This window comes from Paralichthys olivaceus, chromosome 2, assembly GCF_024713975.1.
Source record: "Paralichthys olivaceus isolate ysfri-2021 chromosome 2, ASM2471397v2, whole genome shotgun sequence".
In the NCBI taxonomy this organism is placed as follows: Eukaryota; Metazoa; Chordata; class Actinopteri; order Pleuronectiformes; family Paralichthyidae; genus Paralichthys; species Paralichthys olivaceus.
The window spans coordinates 4,769,109-4,787,539 of record NC_091094.1 but is presented as its reverse complement, the minus strand read 5'-3'; the positions used below and the strand labels follow the sequence as shown (position 1 = coordinate 4,787,539).

Below are 18,431 nucleotides of genomic sequence, written 5' to 3'. Positions count from 1 at the left end.
CCAGCTGCAGGTATAGCAGCTTATTATTTAAAGTATGGACTATGGTCTAAATAAGGAGAAACATGAAAAATATATATTTTCACTAATTTGACAACACACGTACAGCATTCTGTAAGATGCTGCAAAGTAAAAAAAATAAACAATGACAGTCAATTACACAAAACAACAAAATGCACATGCTGATGCAAAAAAATACAAACGCACTAAACAGCTCAATGCAGACACGTATGAAAATACAAAACATACAAAATAAATGAACAACAAATGCATAAAACTCAAGACACTACTTAAAACACAGCTTAGAGTGAACAGTAAACACTGTCAATATGGAGCCAAATTCATTTTTTCTATAAGAAAAAGTCGAAGCGCTTGAAAAACCTAAATTCTTTTGTTTTTTAAAGAATAAAATCACATGTTTTTTTTCTCACGTTGCGCTTTTGGTGCAGTTTGTCTTGAGCTGAGACCCGTAGAGCAACTACGTCACTGCGCGGGCGCCGCTGATTGGTTGACCCGTCAGCGCCGCTCTCTGATTGGTCAGAATGTCAGCGGCAGGGAAGCGGGTTGAATGTCTGAAGCTCTGTTTCCTGTCAGAGTCAAACTGCGACTTCTTCTTCTATTTAACGGTTTAACAACTCATGCAACTCCTTCGATTGAGAGCCCGGGGACGGCGTGAAGTACGAGACTCCTCTGAAAAATCCTTAATGAAGCGTAGCTCCAGATTTAAACGCTGTTGTGGCGGAGCGAGCCGTGTTAGCATAGCAGGGCTAACTCCCATTGGGAATCACAGAGAGTTAGCTGTTAGCTGTTAGCTTACTGCCACCAGGAGTTCCAGCTGAAGCACCGAGAGAGAAACAAGGTAAACGATGCACACGTTAGCTCACTGGCTAACCTGAAGCTCTTGTTGAACCTGAGCTGAGAGTTTGTCTGTTGAAGTGCGACCTGGACCGAGCTGCCGAAGTCAAACTGGATCCATCAGTCAGCTGAATGAAGTCAAACCAGTTTGTAAAAGTTTAAAGAATCAACAACGATAAGGAATCATTTGAATGAGTCAAGCTGTTCTTGTGCAGCTTCTGTTGAGGGTTTGTTCGTGTATAAATAGTTTCAACCCTTATATCGAAGAGTCAAAATGAATCCTTTATTTAAACTTCTATTTATCTATATCTGACTAAGTGTGAATACCTGGAATAATCTGTCATTTCTATTCTTCTTATTTTCTTCTAAACTCCTCAAATTCCTGTATTTGTTATTAATGCAGAGACAAGCTGAACTGAACCTTATATCTTTGTCATATGGTGAAAAAAATATAGATTTATGTTCACATATTATGGATTTTCTCACTGTTTTCATAAATATCTACCAGCCGCCTCGTAACTTAAGTCGCCAGTGAGGACTGATTTCCTACTCTGACCAACAAACTGTAAACCAGCAGTAGTTTGGAGGTCAAAGGTCAGAGCTGTCAGCTGGTTAACGTGCTTGCTCCTTCTCTTCTTCCCTCACAGCATGAATTTTCCTCCCACCAAGCGCCACCGAGGCTTGAATCATGAAGTAGCGACAGCGGCAGCCTTGGATGACCCGTTTGGAGATGACGAGGACTTCACCCAAGACGACTTGGATGAAATTGACATTATCGCCTCGCAGGCCTTTACCTCGGCTTCTGCTGGAACGGGGCTTGGGTCTAAACCAGAAAACAAACCGGCGGAGTCGGCCTGGCAGTCGTGCACAGGGCAGAGCAAACCTCTGAACAGAGCCACAACGAAGCACAGCAGAGAGAACACGTTTGGGTTCAGCAGCAGAGGGAATGCTGGGATACCAAGCAGAGACCCTCTTGGTGAGTTCAGAGCAAAACCTCGCCATTTGAAGGGAACAGTTTCCACCTTGAATGGGGAAAGAATTTTATCAATTAATGTAGAAGTAACACCGATTGGACCAGAAAATAAATGATGTATCTGGTTGTCACAGTCAATTCACAAACTGTCAGGAGCAGAACTTCTGCAGTGTCGTGCAGCGGTCGAGTGATATTTTTTCTGTGTTGTTTTGTGTGTTCAGTCAACAGGCAGCAGCAGCAGTTTGGGTCGGACAGACAGGAAACCCATAGTCAGCTCGAGGCCCAGCATGCCGAGCTGAAGAGGAAGGTGAGACTAACATAAGATATTCAAACACATGATGAGTGGGGCAGGTAAAGAAAGCTGCTGTTACAAATCATACAAGAGGAAACTTAGTAAAACTACAAAATCAGTCTTTTGATATTTTCATGCTCATAAAATTCCAGCGTGAACATCATATTCTTCTTGAGAAAATAAAAGAGAGGGCACATTACAATATATACAGCACACTTATATTTACATAAAATTCATGTTACAGTAAATACACTGAAATATTAAAACCCAATACTAGAATTTCTATCAGATGGAAATATTTTACCTGTCTTGTGCTTCATTTCCCCAAAGATTCAGTCTGTCACAGTTGGTAGTTTTTGAAACGGAAATCTATGTATTTATGTTAAATTTATTGCTCTCGATTTTGTGTGTGTGTCGTCAGCTGAAGGAGGTTGAGGATGAAATATTTTTGAAGAGCGGGGAGATCCGTGTCCTGCGGGATTCTCTGAAAGCAGCTCAGCAGGAGAAGGAGACACAGAGACAGAACCAGATGCTGCAGGAGGCTCACAGGCAGAAGGAGCAGAGTGACAGGGAGAAGGAGCTCAACAAGAAGGTGAGGACCTGAAAAACATTCACCGCACATACAGAACCTTCCTCAGAATAAGGCGATGGTGACATTTTGTCTGTGTGCAGGTTCAGTCTCTGCAGTGTGAGCTGCAGTTTAAAGAAGCTGAGATCAATGAGATGAAGACCAAGCTGCACAGTTCAGACAGAAACAAGACGGCGTCTCCACTGACAAGAAACAGGTAAATCATCGTCTGTATAACTAACAACAGTATTTTATTTATCAACACAAGCTTCACTCATTCTGGTACCGTAATGTTATTGTTCAAAATGTTATCTAATTAAAGAACTAGAATATACACAGTGTGTTTAGAGTATTATTGAGCTGTGTGAGTGTAATTTTGCTTAACAGAATCCCAGCCCTTGGATTTCGTCAAACAACATAATTTACCAAAATAAAGCTTGTATTTAAGGCTACACTTTAGCGTCTTCTCTGAAACCACCACATGATGTCACCAAATCCACCAAAACAAATCTTACTGAATTTAAATCTGACGTCAGAGGATTTCAGGGAATCCTCTCATCGACTCCTCTCAGACTTCCGAGGAAACATCTGTTAATCCTTTCCTACACTACATGTGACAGTCAGGGGGTCAAAGGTCACACTGAAGTAGATTCAAAAGTTTGTCACTGTAACATCTGAAGTGACCTGGACTTACTTGTGTGTTTTTCATCACATCACAATGATCGATGTCATCTGCTCGCGTCCCACCTGATGGGCTGTTCTCCCTCTTTCGTCGCTTCTGTCCTCAGTCCTAAAGTTCTGAGCTCTCTAGCCCAGTTGCATCATGGGACCGGCAGCAGCTCCTCCTCTCCAGCAGGAAATGGTTTCATCACCAAGGAGACATTTGGAGCCCAGCTCCCGACCAGAGTGACGCCAGTGAAAACACCTGTGAAAACAAGGAGAGACGGTGAGTCACATGGACGTGGAACAGATGTTCAGAGATCTAGACATTTTGACTGACGTGTGTGTGTTTCAGGAGAGAGGACGCCGTCCAACAGCAGATCTGGTGACAACAGACATGAAGTTTCTCGCCCCGACCCCTTCTTGTCTGTCAGACCTGCTCAGCTGCAGCACCAAGGTCCGTCAGCACCTCATCAAATGGTTTAATGTAAATGAATACGTATTTATAGGTTTCATAATAGACACAACAGTAGACTCAACCCACTCACATCTAAATAACCCACATTTAAAGTGAATTATCCATTAAGCACATTACTGATATACAGGATTCAAACATAGTCTGACATTAGATGCGTTCTTTCTCCTTTATGAGTGAAGAAAACTGTTCCTCCTCCACAAATCCAACAGTGTCATGGAAGGTTTTCTGTGTTGTCCTCCAGGTGGCGTCCTGCTGGGGTTGTTACTGCAGCATCCTCTGTCTCCCAGCAGCCTCAGCCTCTCTCACCTGCTTTCTATGAGTCTGACAGACATCAACCCCACATCCAGGTAAACACCCTGCACGTATAACAGAGTTAGTCACTCGTGGATGTGCTCGTTGCTTAATCTTCTTCTGAGGATATTAATTCACTTGGGCAGCGAGTGTGAGTGGAGCCTGAAACATGCATAGTGTGTAATATATGTACGATACCAGGAGGAGCTGGGAGACTTCTAATCAAGTGTTTGATCTGGGGCAGTAATGAAACACTTTGTTTGCCGCTTTTCTTATTTTGTGTGATGTGTCTTGTGTTCAGCGGGCCGTCCGCAGGTTTTCTGCTCCACTCTGATGCAGCAGCAGGTGTCAGCGGAGTCGGCACCACCAGAGCTGCTCTGAGTCCGGTCCAGACTCTGGCTGTAACTGGACTCAACATGCTCAGTCAAAGCCGAACAGCAGCTGCAGGCAGCAAAAAAAACAGGTAGAGTCACATCTGCTCTGCTCAAACTTTCTGTCCTCATCATCATCTGCTGCTCACTGAAGAACTGATGATGTGATACTGACTCGTTCAAAGCTGAACTGTTCTGTGGACAACAGAGCCCTCTGCTGGCCAAACGTGTGACAGCATTTAAATTCTCGTGGCAATAAAGACGCACTGTGGTCACAGACTTGTCCCAGGATTAATTTTTTCCCATTTTTATGCTGTTTATTTCCACCAGATGAAAATGAGGCAACATTTCCTTTGGCTATATTTCAGACATATCTGAGGACCTCAGCATGATACACCAAAATTATGCATGTGCAGTTTTGTGGCAGCTGATTACATGATAGTTCACAGTAGCCGTTTGTCATATGAATGTAAAATATTTTCCAGTTTGTGAGTTTTCTTGTTCCATTTCATGCCGATCAATATCTGTACTAACCACTGTGAGTGGAGGGTAAACGACTAGAGAAACAAGTAATGGAAAGACGAATGGAACAGATGTGTTTGTGGTGTGTGGGTTGATATTGGGTGTTGTCTCATCTCTGTGCTGCTATTTTTAACATTTGTGAACCACTGATACAAATATAGTGTCTGTGAATATCTGATTCTGGTAACTAAGAAATATCTGAGCTCAAATAAAAGAAAAAATAATCAAACTTTGTTGTAGGTCATGTCCCGGTGCCGTCCTGCTCCTCCCTCTGCTCGACCTTCACCTGTCTCGACTCTGTCAGACTCTCGACTCGCTCCCTTCCAACTCGACTGGCGGCCGTGGTTCGGACGCTGCAGCTAGCAGCTCCCTCCCAGCAGGCCGTGCTGCTGCCACTGCTGGACTGGGACGACTTGAGGAGGCTGGTTTGTCCGGTTTCAGCGTGGAGGACACTGGTTTGGCTTCTCTGCGACTCCTCTACCTGCTGCTGGCCCACAGTGATGAGGTGATGATTACTAACCTTGTATTTTACGCTCAGTCTAACTTTGAATCATGGCTGGCATTGATCTAGAGCTGTAACTAATGATTCATTATTTAAAATAGTTAAATATCCTGGTCTGTGTCATCACATGTCTTATTTTGTCCAAAACTGTAAAAATGCAAAGGAACACTCCTCACACTGTAGGACACACAAAAATAACACATCAGTGCAGCCTTGAGCCTCAGTGTGTTCCACGTCAATAAAGTTTTGTCTGAACGAATCCTAGCGATGTTGTTTGAGTTCACAGACCTTATGACGATCTTCCTGTGGTGTAGTTGACCTTTGACCCCTGTGCTGCTCCTCAGGTGGTGGAGACTGTGTTGTCAAAAGAGAGACAGAGCAGAGTTACAGACGACGAGGTAAACGCACAGCTCTCACTTTTAACTTCATTGCACCTTATTTAACTTACTGAACTTTCCCTCCTCGCTTCAGAGATGGAGATATTGAATCATCAACTTAAACTAAAGCTTTTTATGTTTTGTGTTTGTCTTAAAATGTGTAATAACCTGATCATGTCCCTTCAGGACAGAGATTCAAGAAAACATTTCAATGAAATCCTCTTTTCTTTCTGCCTCTGCTCGTAGACAGAGGCATCTGCTGCAGGCGCGGGTCTGTGCTCCCAGAAGGCCTTGCTTCAGTCAGTGTTGCGTCTGTGTGAAACGGGAGCTGGTGTTGGCGACAGCAGCAGCTCACTGAAGGAGGAGCTTGTCCTCAGCGCCATGAAGACACTGTGTGTCCTGATTGAGAGGACGCCAAAGACACACACTGACAGGTACACACAAAAACACTCCTATTGGCAATAGCAAACGTTTATTAGTAACCTAATGTTAGAACGCCCTCTAGTGGACAGAACTTATAACAACCAGATGATGAGAGTGGCACTGGTAAAGCATAAGCCTGTAAAATAATAGGCTTGATTATATTTTCAAAATTCAAATATAATTTTAATGTTAATGTATTTAATTGAATAATAGGAGGACTGACAGCCCTAATACACACACACACACACACACACACACACACACACACACACACACACACACACACACACAGGTAAACACACACACACAGGTAAACACATACTAACAGGAGTGACTGCAAACACGCACTGTTTATTTTACAGGTATTCACGTGTCAGTTCTCTGAACCACAACTTAAACAACAACCAGCCGCTACAGAGGTTACAATCGGTCTGATCATTTATTTTGATAGAATTGATGATCCACAGTGAAGTCATGTGAATGCTTCATTGAAACTGAGATGTGACTTGACGATCACCCGTGCTCCGTTTTAAGGCTTCATCAGAAAACTGATTATGTTGCACAGTAAACAGTGAAACACATGCACACATCTGATGCAACACTCCGCTGGGTGGAACAGTGCTGGAGGTGGAGGAGTGGCCGACCAGGGAGTGCGAGTGCTGAAAACTTTCCACTAACTGTCAGTGGTTATGTAACATTTTACCATAAACTAGCCGCAGGTATTCACAGTCAGCGCTGTCACACAACTCTGTACAAATATGATGACAGATCTGCAGCAGGTAACCACTTGTACACGATCCTGGAAATGTTGCAAAAAAAGTATGAAGTATGAACGAACTCCTCAAAAACCTTTATAGCGAAGGTTTAGCTTTTCTCCTGAATTGACGATGATTCATCTGTCAGTCAAACTGTCCAGAAAAGAAGCCTAAGTGAAGTTGACACAAATCAAAAAGCAATAAAGTTTTACTGATGGCCACCATCAACAGAGCGACCAGAACTCACTGTGACCACTGGAGACACAAATGAATCCCTGGTGTTAAGGTTGTCAGGTTAAAATCGTTTCTAGATTCAGTCCAGACAGGAAAAGCCTTTTGATGCTCGGAGATTCAAAGAATCTGCTGCTTCTGGATCATTTTTACATTTCACTGCAGAAACCTCGAAACTGATAAATTGGTCCCTTCATTGATTCACCACTGGTCAGACTTCACCTCTTTGTCTCTCTGTGTCTCTCAGGCTGCAGTGTGTGTTACAGGTGGTGTGTGCGTGTTTGTCAGCAGACAGCAGGTTGTGGACGATGACACAGTGCGTGTCCGTCCTCATGACGATGTCCGACCACCAGACACTGGCTCAGCAGCTCTGCTCTCAGCACGGTGAGGCTTCGTCCTCGGTCACTGCATCGACACTGTGCTGACTCACACCGACTAGTGCGACTAGAGCTCTGAAAGATTGAACTGAATCTGAATGTTTCATTCGATCGTTGTATTTAGATCAAATAGTTTGTGATTAAATAAAATGAAAATTATCTTCAGCTCAATTTAAACAGCGTTTCTTTGTTTTATTCAGATCCCTGTGTTTTCCTCAAGTTATTCCTTTATATCAGAATCAGACCAGACAACCAGGCAACACATAGAGACTGGATTTTACTGGACCTGCAGGTAACTCTCTCACACACACACACACACACACACATGCACATACACTGCAGAGACGTATTTGAGCCCTGAAGGACACTCCGAGGGACAGAAGCAGGGTTATGGTTGTAGTAGGTATTAAAAAACCTATTTTGTCCAAACTTCAACACTGAAGCTCCAGTTTTTGCTCTAGAGTTTTCGTTGTGATCGTTTTTGAATGGTCGTTGTTGTTCTCGTGTGTCTCAGGTGGTTCGTTTGTTGAGCAGACTTATGACTCAGAGATCTGAGAGCTGGAACACGAACCAGCACAGCAGCTGTCAATGTGACACGGAGGTGAAACTGTCTGATCCTCTGCTTCTTTATATCGTGACATCAGACTTTGTGTTGCTCCTTTCAACATGAGCGTGTCCTGTCTGTCTCTCTCAGTTGGTTCAGACAGTCGTGATTGTTTTCCATCGTCAGTGGCTGGATCTTCGTGGTTCTCGGGAGCCGACAGACTCAACAGGTCGGTCACATTTGTGATTGGAAGAAAAATGCACAGTTGTGTGTGTGTGTGAAAGTGTTGTTGATCTAAAATCGCTGCTCCTTCAGGTCTGCCCTCAACCACGCCGCGTTGCTCCGCCCCCTCCCCCTCGTTGCCGTGGTGGCACAGCCCGGCGGTGTCTCTGCTCAGAGAGTGTTTGCTGCTGCTGCACTGGCTGCTGCTGCATCACAGAAGCTTCTCAGAGAGCTGCAGGCCGCTGCTGCACATGTACGACCAGGTGATCCCTGCTGTGCGAGAGACGCTGAAGAAGATCCCCGAGCTGAGCGAGAGCGAGGGTACGCATGCACACACACACACGAACACACTCACACACACACACACACAAAGACACAAAGGCCACATAATATAACGTCACAGACTCTCTTTGATCTGCTTCCTGTTTCCTGTCCGTCAGAGCTGGCATTGGAGGAAATCTGCCGCTCGGAGGGTGATGACACTGATGACATGGAAACCGACGACTGACAGTTGATGTGACGTTTGGGACACGAGGACAGAACAGAGACTCTGGTCAAACATTTCTGAGGAAGTGAAGGATTAATAAAACATGAAGGTCATTTAAAAGCTGCTGCAGTCAGTGTTCGTGTCCGGCGGCTGGTTGACCTGCTGACGATTCTTTCTACGCTCTCTCAGTCAGAGACGCTGCACAGTTGTTTAATTTTTAGCGAGGTTTCACTCACTGCTGGAATTGTTTATAATTCCACAATTATTAACGTCTGTACCTGCAACAGAACTTTTATGTTGTTTTGTTATCAACCGTTAAATAAATAATAATAATACATTTTTACAAAATCAAACTTTAATGAAGAAGTTACTTTCGCGTACTGTATTCATTGTGTATATTCAGTCAGTCAGTTTATCTTTCCTCAGTAGTTACTGTGGCAGTTCAGTATATTTCAGCTTTATTATTTTAAATATTTGTCATGTGACTGAAGGAGAAATGTCTCAAACCTGTGAGAGATTCAGAAACGACAGACATGTTGTCATACAGAGTTGAATTTACACCGTCACTGTAATTTCCTCAAGAGAACAAATTCAAAAGCTCAAAACTTTCAGGATTAAATTCATTAAGACCAAAGAAAAACCAGCTCAGAACCAGAGGAGTTTGTGAAACATCTTTATTTATTCTCTCGCTGTAACTGAGGTGTGATTCATACAGTTTATCAGTTTAAGGCAACAAACCGGCAGCCGCAGCTCTGTGGGATCGTTGTGAACAGCTTTAGTCAAAGGAAACGCAAAACTTCCGAACATCAGTTTACATTTTTTTCAGTTTTCTTACGGTGATAACATAACAATTATGTTATCCAGAGAATCAGAAATAGTTTTGTCATCTGAAATAAGCCAGTTTTTGATATTTGTTACATTGATGAAGATGTTTGGTCTCTGAAAACCCAAAAACAAGCTGGATGTTATTTCTGGATAATCGTTCATGTGAGAAACAAAATTAGCAAGTGAAGCTTTTATCCTAAGAAAACAGAGCAGACTTATATATATATATATTATTCAGCTTCATCTGGAATTAAATCAGGATCCTCAGAAGAGGATGAGACACTAAAGTTGAACGTTAACTCTGAATCTTTGCTGGCGACTGAATTCTGTTATTAATCATTTCAGTTTTTTGAACAATGTCAGTTAGATTTATTTTAATACTGAATCTCCTTCTCTTAAATCCCGGGGACGAAGTATCGGGGGTTAAATACTGAAAGTGGTTTGTCCAGACAGTCCTGACCAACTCCAGGCATCAGAAACTGAATCCACCAGACCAGGTGTTTAAAAACAGACCAAAGAAATAGTCCCTGCAGGACGTCAATGATCCGACAAGACAGAGTTTGTTCTTGTCATCACAACAGACGTGAATAGAGGCTGTAACAACTCTCACTGTACGTTTACATGCACTGAAGCAACCGGTCACTCAGAGAAATCCGGTTATGTAGGTTATTCTGGCTGGATCTGTTTCCCTTGTTTAACACTCAGATTTTTCAATTTGGGAGTTGGCGAGAAGCACCTGAACGCACCGTTACTTCTGACTGGGGTAAGAATCCTGTGGCGTTTTGGGGAGGAGCCAGTTCAGAGCTGGAAGTGAGACGCAGCTACAGAGAGAGGAAGGCACGTGAGGGTCAAGTAATCCAGGATCAGACTGTCTGCATGTGTTCTTCTATTTATATCTTTGTGAGGACCATCGTGTGTGTGTGTGACAGATAGATTCAGGTTTAGTTTTCAGTCGCTCTCACACGTCGTTTGGTTAATTTGGTCCAAAACAACAGAGGGAAAATAACTTGCTGCCTTTGAGATGTTTCAAATGATAAACTTGATTGGACGGCTGCTTCATCATCAGCGCTACAAGGACCCACAGCCAATCAAAGTGCAGTAATTGAAAGCAGCACATGTCTTAAGTGTGTATTCATATTTTCTGTGATCTTAAAAAAAGAAGCTTTTATTATTAGATTACAAATTAATTAGATTTTCGCTTGTTTTCACACAAACAAATAAATCACAACTTTGTTCGTTGTTTGTTTGTCACATTTCAGGCAGACTGGGTCCAGTCGATCTGGTTTCACTCAGATTCAGGGTTCAGCTTTCTACAAGTATTGTGGAGTTTCGGGGGATATGTGAGGAGAAAGAATTTGTAAATAATGTAAATGAGGAGAAAGTTATAAAATAAAAATAAAAAAGTAAGAATTTTAGGAAATGAGCAGCAGAGAGAACCTGAGCTTCACTCGCTCTGGTTCCAATATCTTCAATCAGTCTCACTGCTTCTCGAGAAACTATGAAACCTCTCTGATTATTACGCAGATAATCTACCACTTTATTCTCGAAACGGCACAAACTTATTCTCGTAATGCTTCAGTTTTTTTTCCCTTCAAGTTGCCGTCAATACTCAGATAAACAGGCAAAGTTCGTGTTAACTGAACCAAACAGTTGTTGTGTGACAGCGTCATCAGGGTTTAACTTAAAATGGAGCTTATTTGTTTAGTTGTGATCTTAAAGTTAGTGTTCGGGAGTGTTTTCAGTGAAGGTCCTCACAAGCATAGAAGTAGAAACGTGTGTGTGTGTGTTAGTGTTTTTGTGTCCATGTTGGGACCACCTGGTCATCGTCCTCTTGTTTATTCTGTGGCGCTGTGTGTGAGCCGTGCTGCGTCTTGTGAACGTTGTGATGTGGCGTGCGGGGATTGGTCAGCCACGGGTGCATCAGCAGCTCCGACGCCTCCAGTCTCTCCTCAGGCGTCTTCCTCAACATGCAGCCGATCAGACACTTGGCCCGAGGCGACAGCCAGTCGGGCAGACTGAAGGTGCCGCGGCGGATCTTGGTGAACAGCGCGGCGGGCTGCGTGTCCTGAAACGGGTACCGTCCAATCAGCATGGTGTACAGAGACACGCCCAGGCTCCAGATGTCCGCGGCGCGGCCAGAGTAAGACCCCCGCCCGTTGGTCAGCAACTCAGGGCTGACGTAAGCAGGACAGCCGTGTCTGTCAGTCAGAGAGTCGTTGTTATGGTTACCGTGAAGGAGGACGCAGTCGTCGAGGCCGAGCAAGGCGAGGCGAGTCCTGCAGGAGGAAACAGATGGGTTTGAATCTTCCTGTTTGTCACCAGTGCGAGAGCGTTAGCGGCTGTTTGCTGTTGTAGAAGTTATGGTAATAACGTCTGTGTGTGTACTCTGTAGTATCAGTAGTACTTTGTTGAGTACCTGTCTGCGCTCCTCACCTGAATCTGTCAGTGAAGACGAACCTGCGCAGCTTCAGGTCTCTCAGCACGACTCCGTGGCGATGGCAGTGCATCACAGCGTTCAGCATCTGGCCGAAGAGGAGTCCCGTCTCCTCCTCGCCCAGACGCTTCCTGCTTCGAACGTGCGCGTGCATGTCGCCATGGTGATCGGGGAGGAAGATGTACACGCTGTCCTGGCCAATCACCACGTCCTGCAGGCTGCAGATGTTGTCGTGGTGACCAATGCGAGCGTACGCAGCCAACTGGTCTTGGTAGCCACGCAGAGGACGTACCTGTAACCATGGTGACCGAACAGTTAGGATAACATGGTAACAGTTTGTGTGTGTGTGTGTGTGTGTGTGTGTGTGTGTGTGTGTGTGTGTGTGTGTGTGTGTGTGTGTGTGTGTGTGTGTAAATGTTACCTGGCAAGTGAACTGCTGTTGCGTGTGCTCATGCACGGCCCTGTAAGTCTCCTCCCCCTCACAGCGTTCAAACAGGAAGTACGAGCCGACTCTGGAGGGAGATTGGCTTTGGCTTGACTTGGGGGCGTGGTTTCTGGGCCTCACGCAGGGTGACAGACCGGGCGCCAGAGGGGGCGGGGCCAGGCGTGGTCGTTTACATTTCAGAAAGTTTTCCTGGGGCTCGTCCAATAACCTCTTCAGACACATTTGAGATTGGGCTGTGGCCACGCTCATGCTCATCTGTGATTGGAGGAGACAAGTGACATCATCAGGTTAATTAACCATTGAATAATAATGAAATGTCAGAGTGAATCTTTTAATTCACAGTGTAGCTCAGATGTATATCTATCATGTTTTGTGGGTTGGTTAGTTACACGAAGGAGGTCGTATCAGGGAAGAACTCGATCCACGACTTTCTTTTCCACTTTAATTTTTTTTGTGGGCTGATATCTATGAGTGGGATCTAGAAGTTTATTATTATTAATTATTATTTGTCCCACACAACTGTTCTCTATTGTTGTTTAACTGCAGTTTTTCTACTTGACATGTTCTGTGTTGTTATATAAATATACATATTAACATTGAAGTCATTTCGCTCATCAGACCACTTCCTTTTTTTTTATTCCACAACATGAATCATGTGCAGGATGGTCGGGTCTCGGTGGACGTCTGCGCTCCACTGAGTGATATTTCAAACATTTCAAACTCTGAGTGTCAGGTGAGCAGCTCGTGAGTTTTGTCTGAGGCGGCGACCGGACGCACGCACGCACACAGACACACACACACAAAGAGAGACACACCCATACATTAATAGGAGTTATACTAGTATCACATCTCAGTGTGTTTCTGTCTCCGCTGCTCATGTTACTGTTAACGTGTCTATAGGCTTCATGATGCAACTTCCTGTAAGCTGACAGACGCTTCAGCTTTCAGATCGTTGCATCAGAGGACAACAGTTTATAGTTTAAACAGGCTTTAAATACAGTCAACACACACACACACACACACACACACACACACACACCACCAGCACCACCACAAACACACACACACACACACACACAGTGAAAGAGTGTGTCTTATATAAAGTTTTTCAGAGCCCGGAGCTTCCGTGGTAACGCTGTGTGGAAACCTGATGTTGCCCAACGCTGCTTGAGCTCTGTAGTCACACAACCTGAGTCACAGCGTCACCATGGTAACGTCATTCTCCAACACGCACACAGTGAATGTGCTGGTTGATGTCTCATCCCTGTGACTGTACCATCAGAGATCTGACCGAGATAGAGGCTAAACTCTTTTCTCCTGAAACTCTCTGCTGCCGCTGTAACTCTGTGCAATCTCTCGCTCAGCATTTTTTTGGTATTCTGAGACAATCTAACGAGAACTTAGTGACCAATGACAAAAACTACAGCTCCCCGTATATACTGAATTGATATTTGTCAGTGTTACAGGTACACTCGCATATTTGTCAAAGTTTTTGTTTTGTTTTTACTGCTTAGTCGTAGCTCTGCTGTCAATCCTCTGCTCGGCTGTCCGACACACCAAGGGCTTATGGGAAATTCAAGTTCAGCAAAGGAGGCTGACTGTTTTGTAGAAAGTTTTTCTTTTAAGCATCATCCTTATCCGAACAATATGGAGCCAATCACAATTATCACATTTTAGATTTAGAGAACCTGAAATAGATTTTGAACGAGATTATTTTTACTTCTGGAACAGTTCCTGATCACGTGACAGCAGTGCATTGTATGAAATCCTACAGGTCAGAAGCTTCAGTTAATCCGTCCATCGTCTGTACTGCTTATTGCTCAAGGGTCACGGGAGGAGCAGGAGGGAGTTCACCCTGGACAGGTCACCAGTGGATCACAAACGTTCACGATCACGTTCACAACTATTTAGAGTCGTCAATAAACCTGACCCCAGTCTGCACGTGTTTGGACCGTGGGAGGAAGCAGGAAATAACCCACTTGAGCAGAACTGGCAAACACAGAAACGACGCAGGATTTGAGACAATACACCACACCACCGCGCAGCTCCGGTTGTAATGGATTTAAAAAACAACAGCCGATCACCTTTTAAATGCCGGCGCCTGTCTGAGTCCTGTCACTGTTCGTTCATCCTTTTATGGCCACAGCCTCTAATGGCTACTTCCTGTCACAAAACCAAAACTGAAAATGATTTCAGTGAAGTTCAGTTTAACTCCTCAGTCGCCACAAACGATTTGAAAACAAAGGCAGGAACTGCTCACGAGATGATTTCACAGGTTCTGAATCTTGATAACCTTCTCTTTGTCCTACAGGTCGACATTAAAACACTAAACATGACTTCATGTGTGTTCGTTTACTCCGTCTCAGTCTCTCTGACAGTTTTACAGACTCATCGTGAAACGTACAAGAGCTGAAACTGACAAAAAAGTCTTTCTCTGACAGACAAATGTCCATAAACCAAATATATTCAGTTTTTCTGTCAAAGAAGCCAAAGCAAACCTTCAATAATCTCTAGAAACCAAATGGAAATGAATTCAATCGACTTTGGATGTTTTGTTCTTGACATTAAAGATTGTAGAGTTTGTGATATCTTTCTAAAAAGTATTGATGCTCTGATGCTCTTTTCGTGTGTTTTCTTTGTCGTCTCTTTTTCTTAATGTCTGATTCACAGTTTTTTTTAGTGGTGTCCTCCCTCAGGCTCTGACAGTAAACATAACATGATGTGTTGATGGGTAATCTCTATGTCCCTGTCACTTTTTCAAAAACATCCTCTACTCAGCGTCAACTTGCTCTAACTTTTCCACCAAGCTTTCAACCAAATGTGTTGACTGAATAGTTCCGCTTCAGATTTGAGCTGCTTGTCACGACACAACACTCAACTGGGTCACACTCTTTATCTAATCAACAACATGTCCGTGAGGTCGGATGATGAAGTTTGTGTTGTCTGACTGAAAGCACTCGAAAAATAAGTGTTTTACTAACTGGATTGTTTTAGTTCAGTTAAGAATAAACTTTTATTCCTCAAGTTAAGTTAGTGTTTTTAAAACTTTACTCAGGTATTAATACATTTTCTACATTCTGACTGTATTGTGTCTGACAGCTGCAGTGCTTAGATTTAACAAACAAAACAATGTGTATAAACCCTGGAGCTGTTATTCTTGGCCATGGAGCTCCCCTGCAAAATATGTTTAATCTCACTGGGACTAACCTGAACAAATAAAGGCTAATAAAGAAATAAAACAATGAGTAATCCTTCCTCACTATGCATCTACAATAAATATCAATATATATATATTGGACTTTTGTTATATTACATATGCTGTTGATCTGTCTTGTTTTGTTGTTCCCACAATGAGGAAGTGTGCAATGTTACATCAGCAGGAGTCACAAAGAGTAACATGCAATGCTCCAGTGCAAAGACAATATGAAGAATATAGAGATGATGTGAACGGATGAGTTCTTTTCATCATGGGAACATTCGTGTCACTGAAACAGGGAACTGTGCACATTGACCAGGTTACTCGAGGATTATATTTAAAGTGCATGATATCACTTGTTCCTGTGTGACTGTAAATACACTCAGCTATCAGAGGACAGTTTACTTTCAGTTTTACCTTGAGTTTGCTGGTGGAGGGTGGAGGGGGCTGCAGCGGCCCGTGGCCCCGGCAGCAGTGAGGTGTGTGTGGGCTTGTCGGTCCGTGTGGGTCCGCGTGAGGAGCAGAAATAAGAACTGACAAACTAAAAGCAGCAGCTCCGACTCTTTGTCTCAGTTTATTCTTGTGTCTGTTGCGCAACCTGTCGTCAGTCAGTCATTCAGCCGCGGAGCTTCCTCCTCCGGCTGACGAACAGAGCTCAAAGTTAAACTTTAGATTTAAAACTAGAAATACAAATCGAACTTTTCCTGATAAATAAGCTTATTTGGGAGAGTTAAAAAAAAAAAAAAAAAACCCGCAGCAGCAGCAGCCGAACAAAGCCGAACAAAGCCGAGACCCCGGCTCCGTGTCTTCGGGTTTGAAGTGGATCCAGGTTCAGTCCCCGGGTCTCGGTGCAGTTTAAATCCGCTCTGAGCCTCCGGACCTCGGCTTGTTCTCGGAGCAGGGACCGAACACGGCGGGATGAGGACTCGGCTCTGACTCGGGTTTGTTTGGTTCTCACGTTGCTTCCTCCCGCGGTGTCGTCATCCGGAGGGGGCGGAGTTTCGATGTTGCAATCCCGAGCAGATCAGTCGTCAGAAAACTAGAGAGTGAGCAGTTTATTAGGAACACACACACACACACACACACAGACACACACACACACACACAGACACACACACACACACACAGACACACACACACACAGACACACACACACACACACACACAGACACACACACACACAGACACACACACACACACAGACACAGACACACACACACACAGACACACACACACACACACACACACACACACACAGACACACACACACACACACAGACACACAGACACACACACACACACACACACACACACACACACACAGACACACTCACAGACACACACACACACACAGACACACACACACACACACACAGAGGGTCATACTGCATACATGACGGGTTCAACCTGTCATACCAATTACATGACGGTTAGGACGGGTTCAGTCTGTCCTACTACATACATGACAGTCAGGAACACACTCACACACTCACACACACACACACAGAGGGTCATACTACATACATGACAGGCTCAACCTGTCATAATACATACATGACGGGTTCAACCTGTCATACTACATACATGACAGGCTCAACCTGTCATACTACATACATGACGGGTTCAACCTGTCATACTACATACATGACAGGCTCAACCTGTCATACTACATACATGACGGGTTCAACCTGTCATACCACATACATGAAGGTTTTATACAGGTTAGTGCAACTTAAAGTGAGTCACAACTAAAAATGAAAATAGATAAAAAAAACAATTCTGACTGTAAAATACCATAAAATAGATTTAGAACAATAAAGAATATTTAAAATATATATTAAACTATAATAATAAGAAGAAGATAAATAAAGTACATAGAGGAAACAAGAGAATAAAACATATAATAATCATCAAATAAATCAAATAATATAGCTCATACCTCCTGATGAGTCAAAAATAAAAGTAACAGTGACAGTAAAATAGATTTAAAAAGCTATATTAACAATAAAACAATAGATTCGAGTGAATCAAATGTACAACATGAATTTAATAATATATTAATTTATATTTATAACTAGAATGGCTCTCAGTTGAGTACATACCTCCTTATCTTATTAAATGAGTTTTCAGTTCACCAGATCCTCATTTCATTTGGATCTGCACCAAATAAAAGAGGCCACTTTGCAAATCGCACCCACTCACAAATATCAGTTTCCTAAACATGACGTGTCTCCACTTCCTCCCACTGTTGAGATATGAAGCCAGCACATCCTGGATCAGTGTCATAAGTTGAATGAGGATATGAAGATGAACAGGATTGTTTTCATTTCCACGCCCAGAGCTCAGATGTAGCCAGTTGGGGAATTTGTTTTCACCATCTTTAAAGGGTATTTTTCAATATATATATATATGTATGTGTGTTTGTTTGAATGAATGATACTTTAAAAACTGAATGATACTTTAAAAACCTTTGGAAACGGTTCAGTCGATTGCAGTGACACAACAGCATAAGGCGACAATGTAATCCTATGGGGCAACTGCGATAGTCCATGAAATGTCCACTAAAAGTTTTTTCTTTTTTCACCAATAAAATGCTCAGTTTGTGA

At 43.4% G+C, this 18,431-nt stretch overlaps 2 protein-coding genes across 2 annotated transcripts; one reads left to right on the top strand and one right to left on the bottom strand.

Annotated features, from left to right (window-relative positions):
• The first annotated feature begins 528 nt into the window (after positions 1-528).
• Positions 529-9,278, top strand: atrip (ATR interacting protein). The gene is made up of 18 exons (XM_069532201.1): positions 529-856; positions 1,500-1,828; positions 2,047-2,132; positions 2,539-2,709; positions 2,790-2,902; positions 3,474-3,631; positions 3,701-3,802; positions 4,065-4,170; positions 4,416-4,577; positions 5,248-5,512; positions 5,854-5,907; positions 6,133-6,320; positions 7,543-7,679; positions 7,873-7,964; positions 8,187-8,273; positions 8,367-8,445; positions 8,532-8,759; positions 8,879-9,278. The coding sequence occupies exons 2-18, from the start codon at positions 1,501-1,503 to the stop codon at positions 8,944-8,946; spliced, it is 2,424 nt and encodes an 807-aa protein (XP_069388302.1). The 5' UTR covers positions 529-856; position 1,500; the 3' UTR covers positions 8,947-9,278.
• A 307-nt stretch (positions 9,279-9,585) lies between these two features.
• Positions 9,586-18,058, bottom strand: trib3 (tribbles pseudokinase 3). The gene is made up of 5 exons (XM_020096491.2): positions 17,928-18,058; positions 16,243-16,864; positions 12,606-12,884; positions 12,184-12,476; positions 9,586-12,026 (listed from the first exon to the last, which is right to left on the bottom strand). Exons 3-5 carry the CDS (start codon positions 12,882-12,884, stop codon positions 11,537-11,539), a joined length of 1,062 nt encoding a protein of 353 aa, XP_019952050.2. The 5' UTR covers positions 16,243-16,864; positions 17,928-18,058; the 3' UTR covers positions 9,586-11,536.
• Between the last annotated feature and the right edge of the window lie 373 nt (positions 18,059-18,431).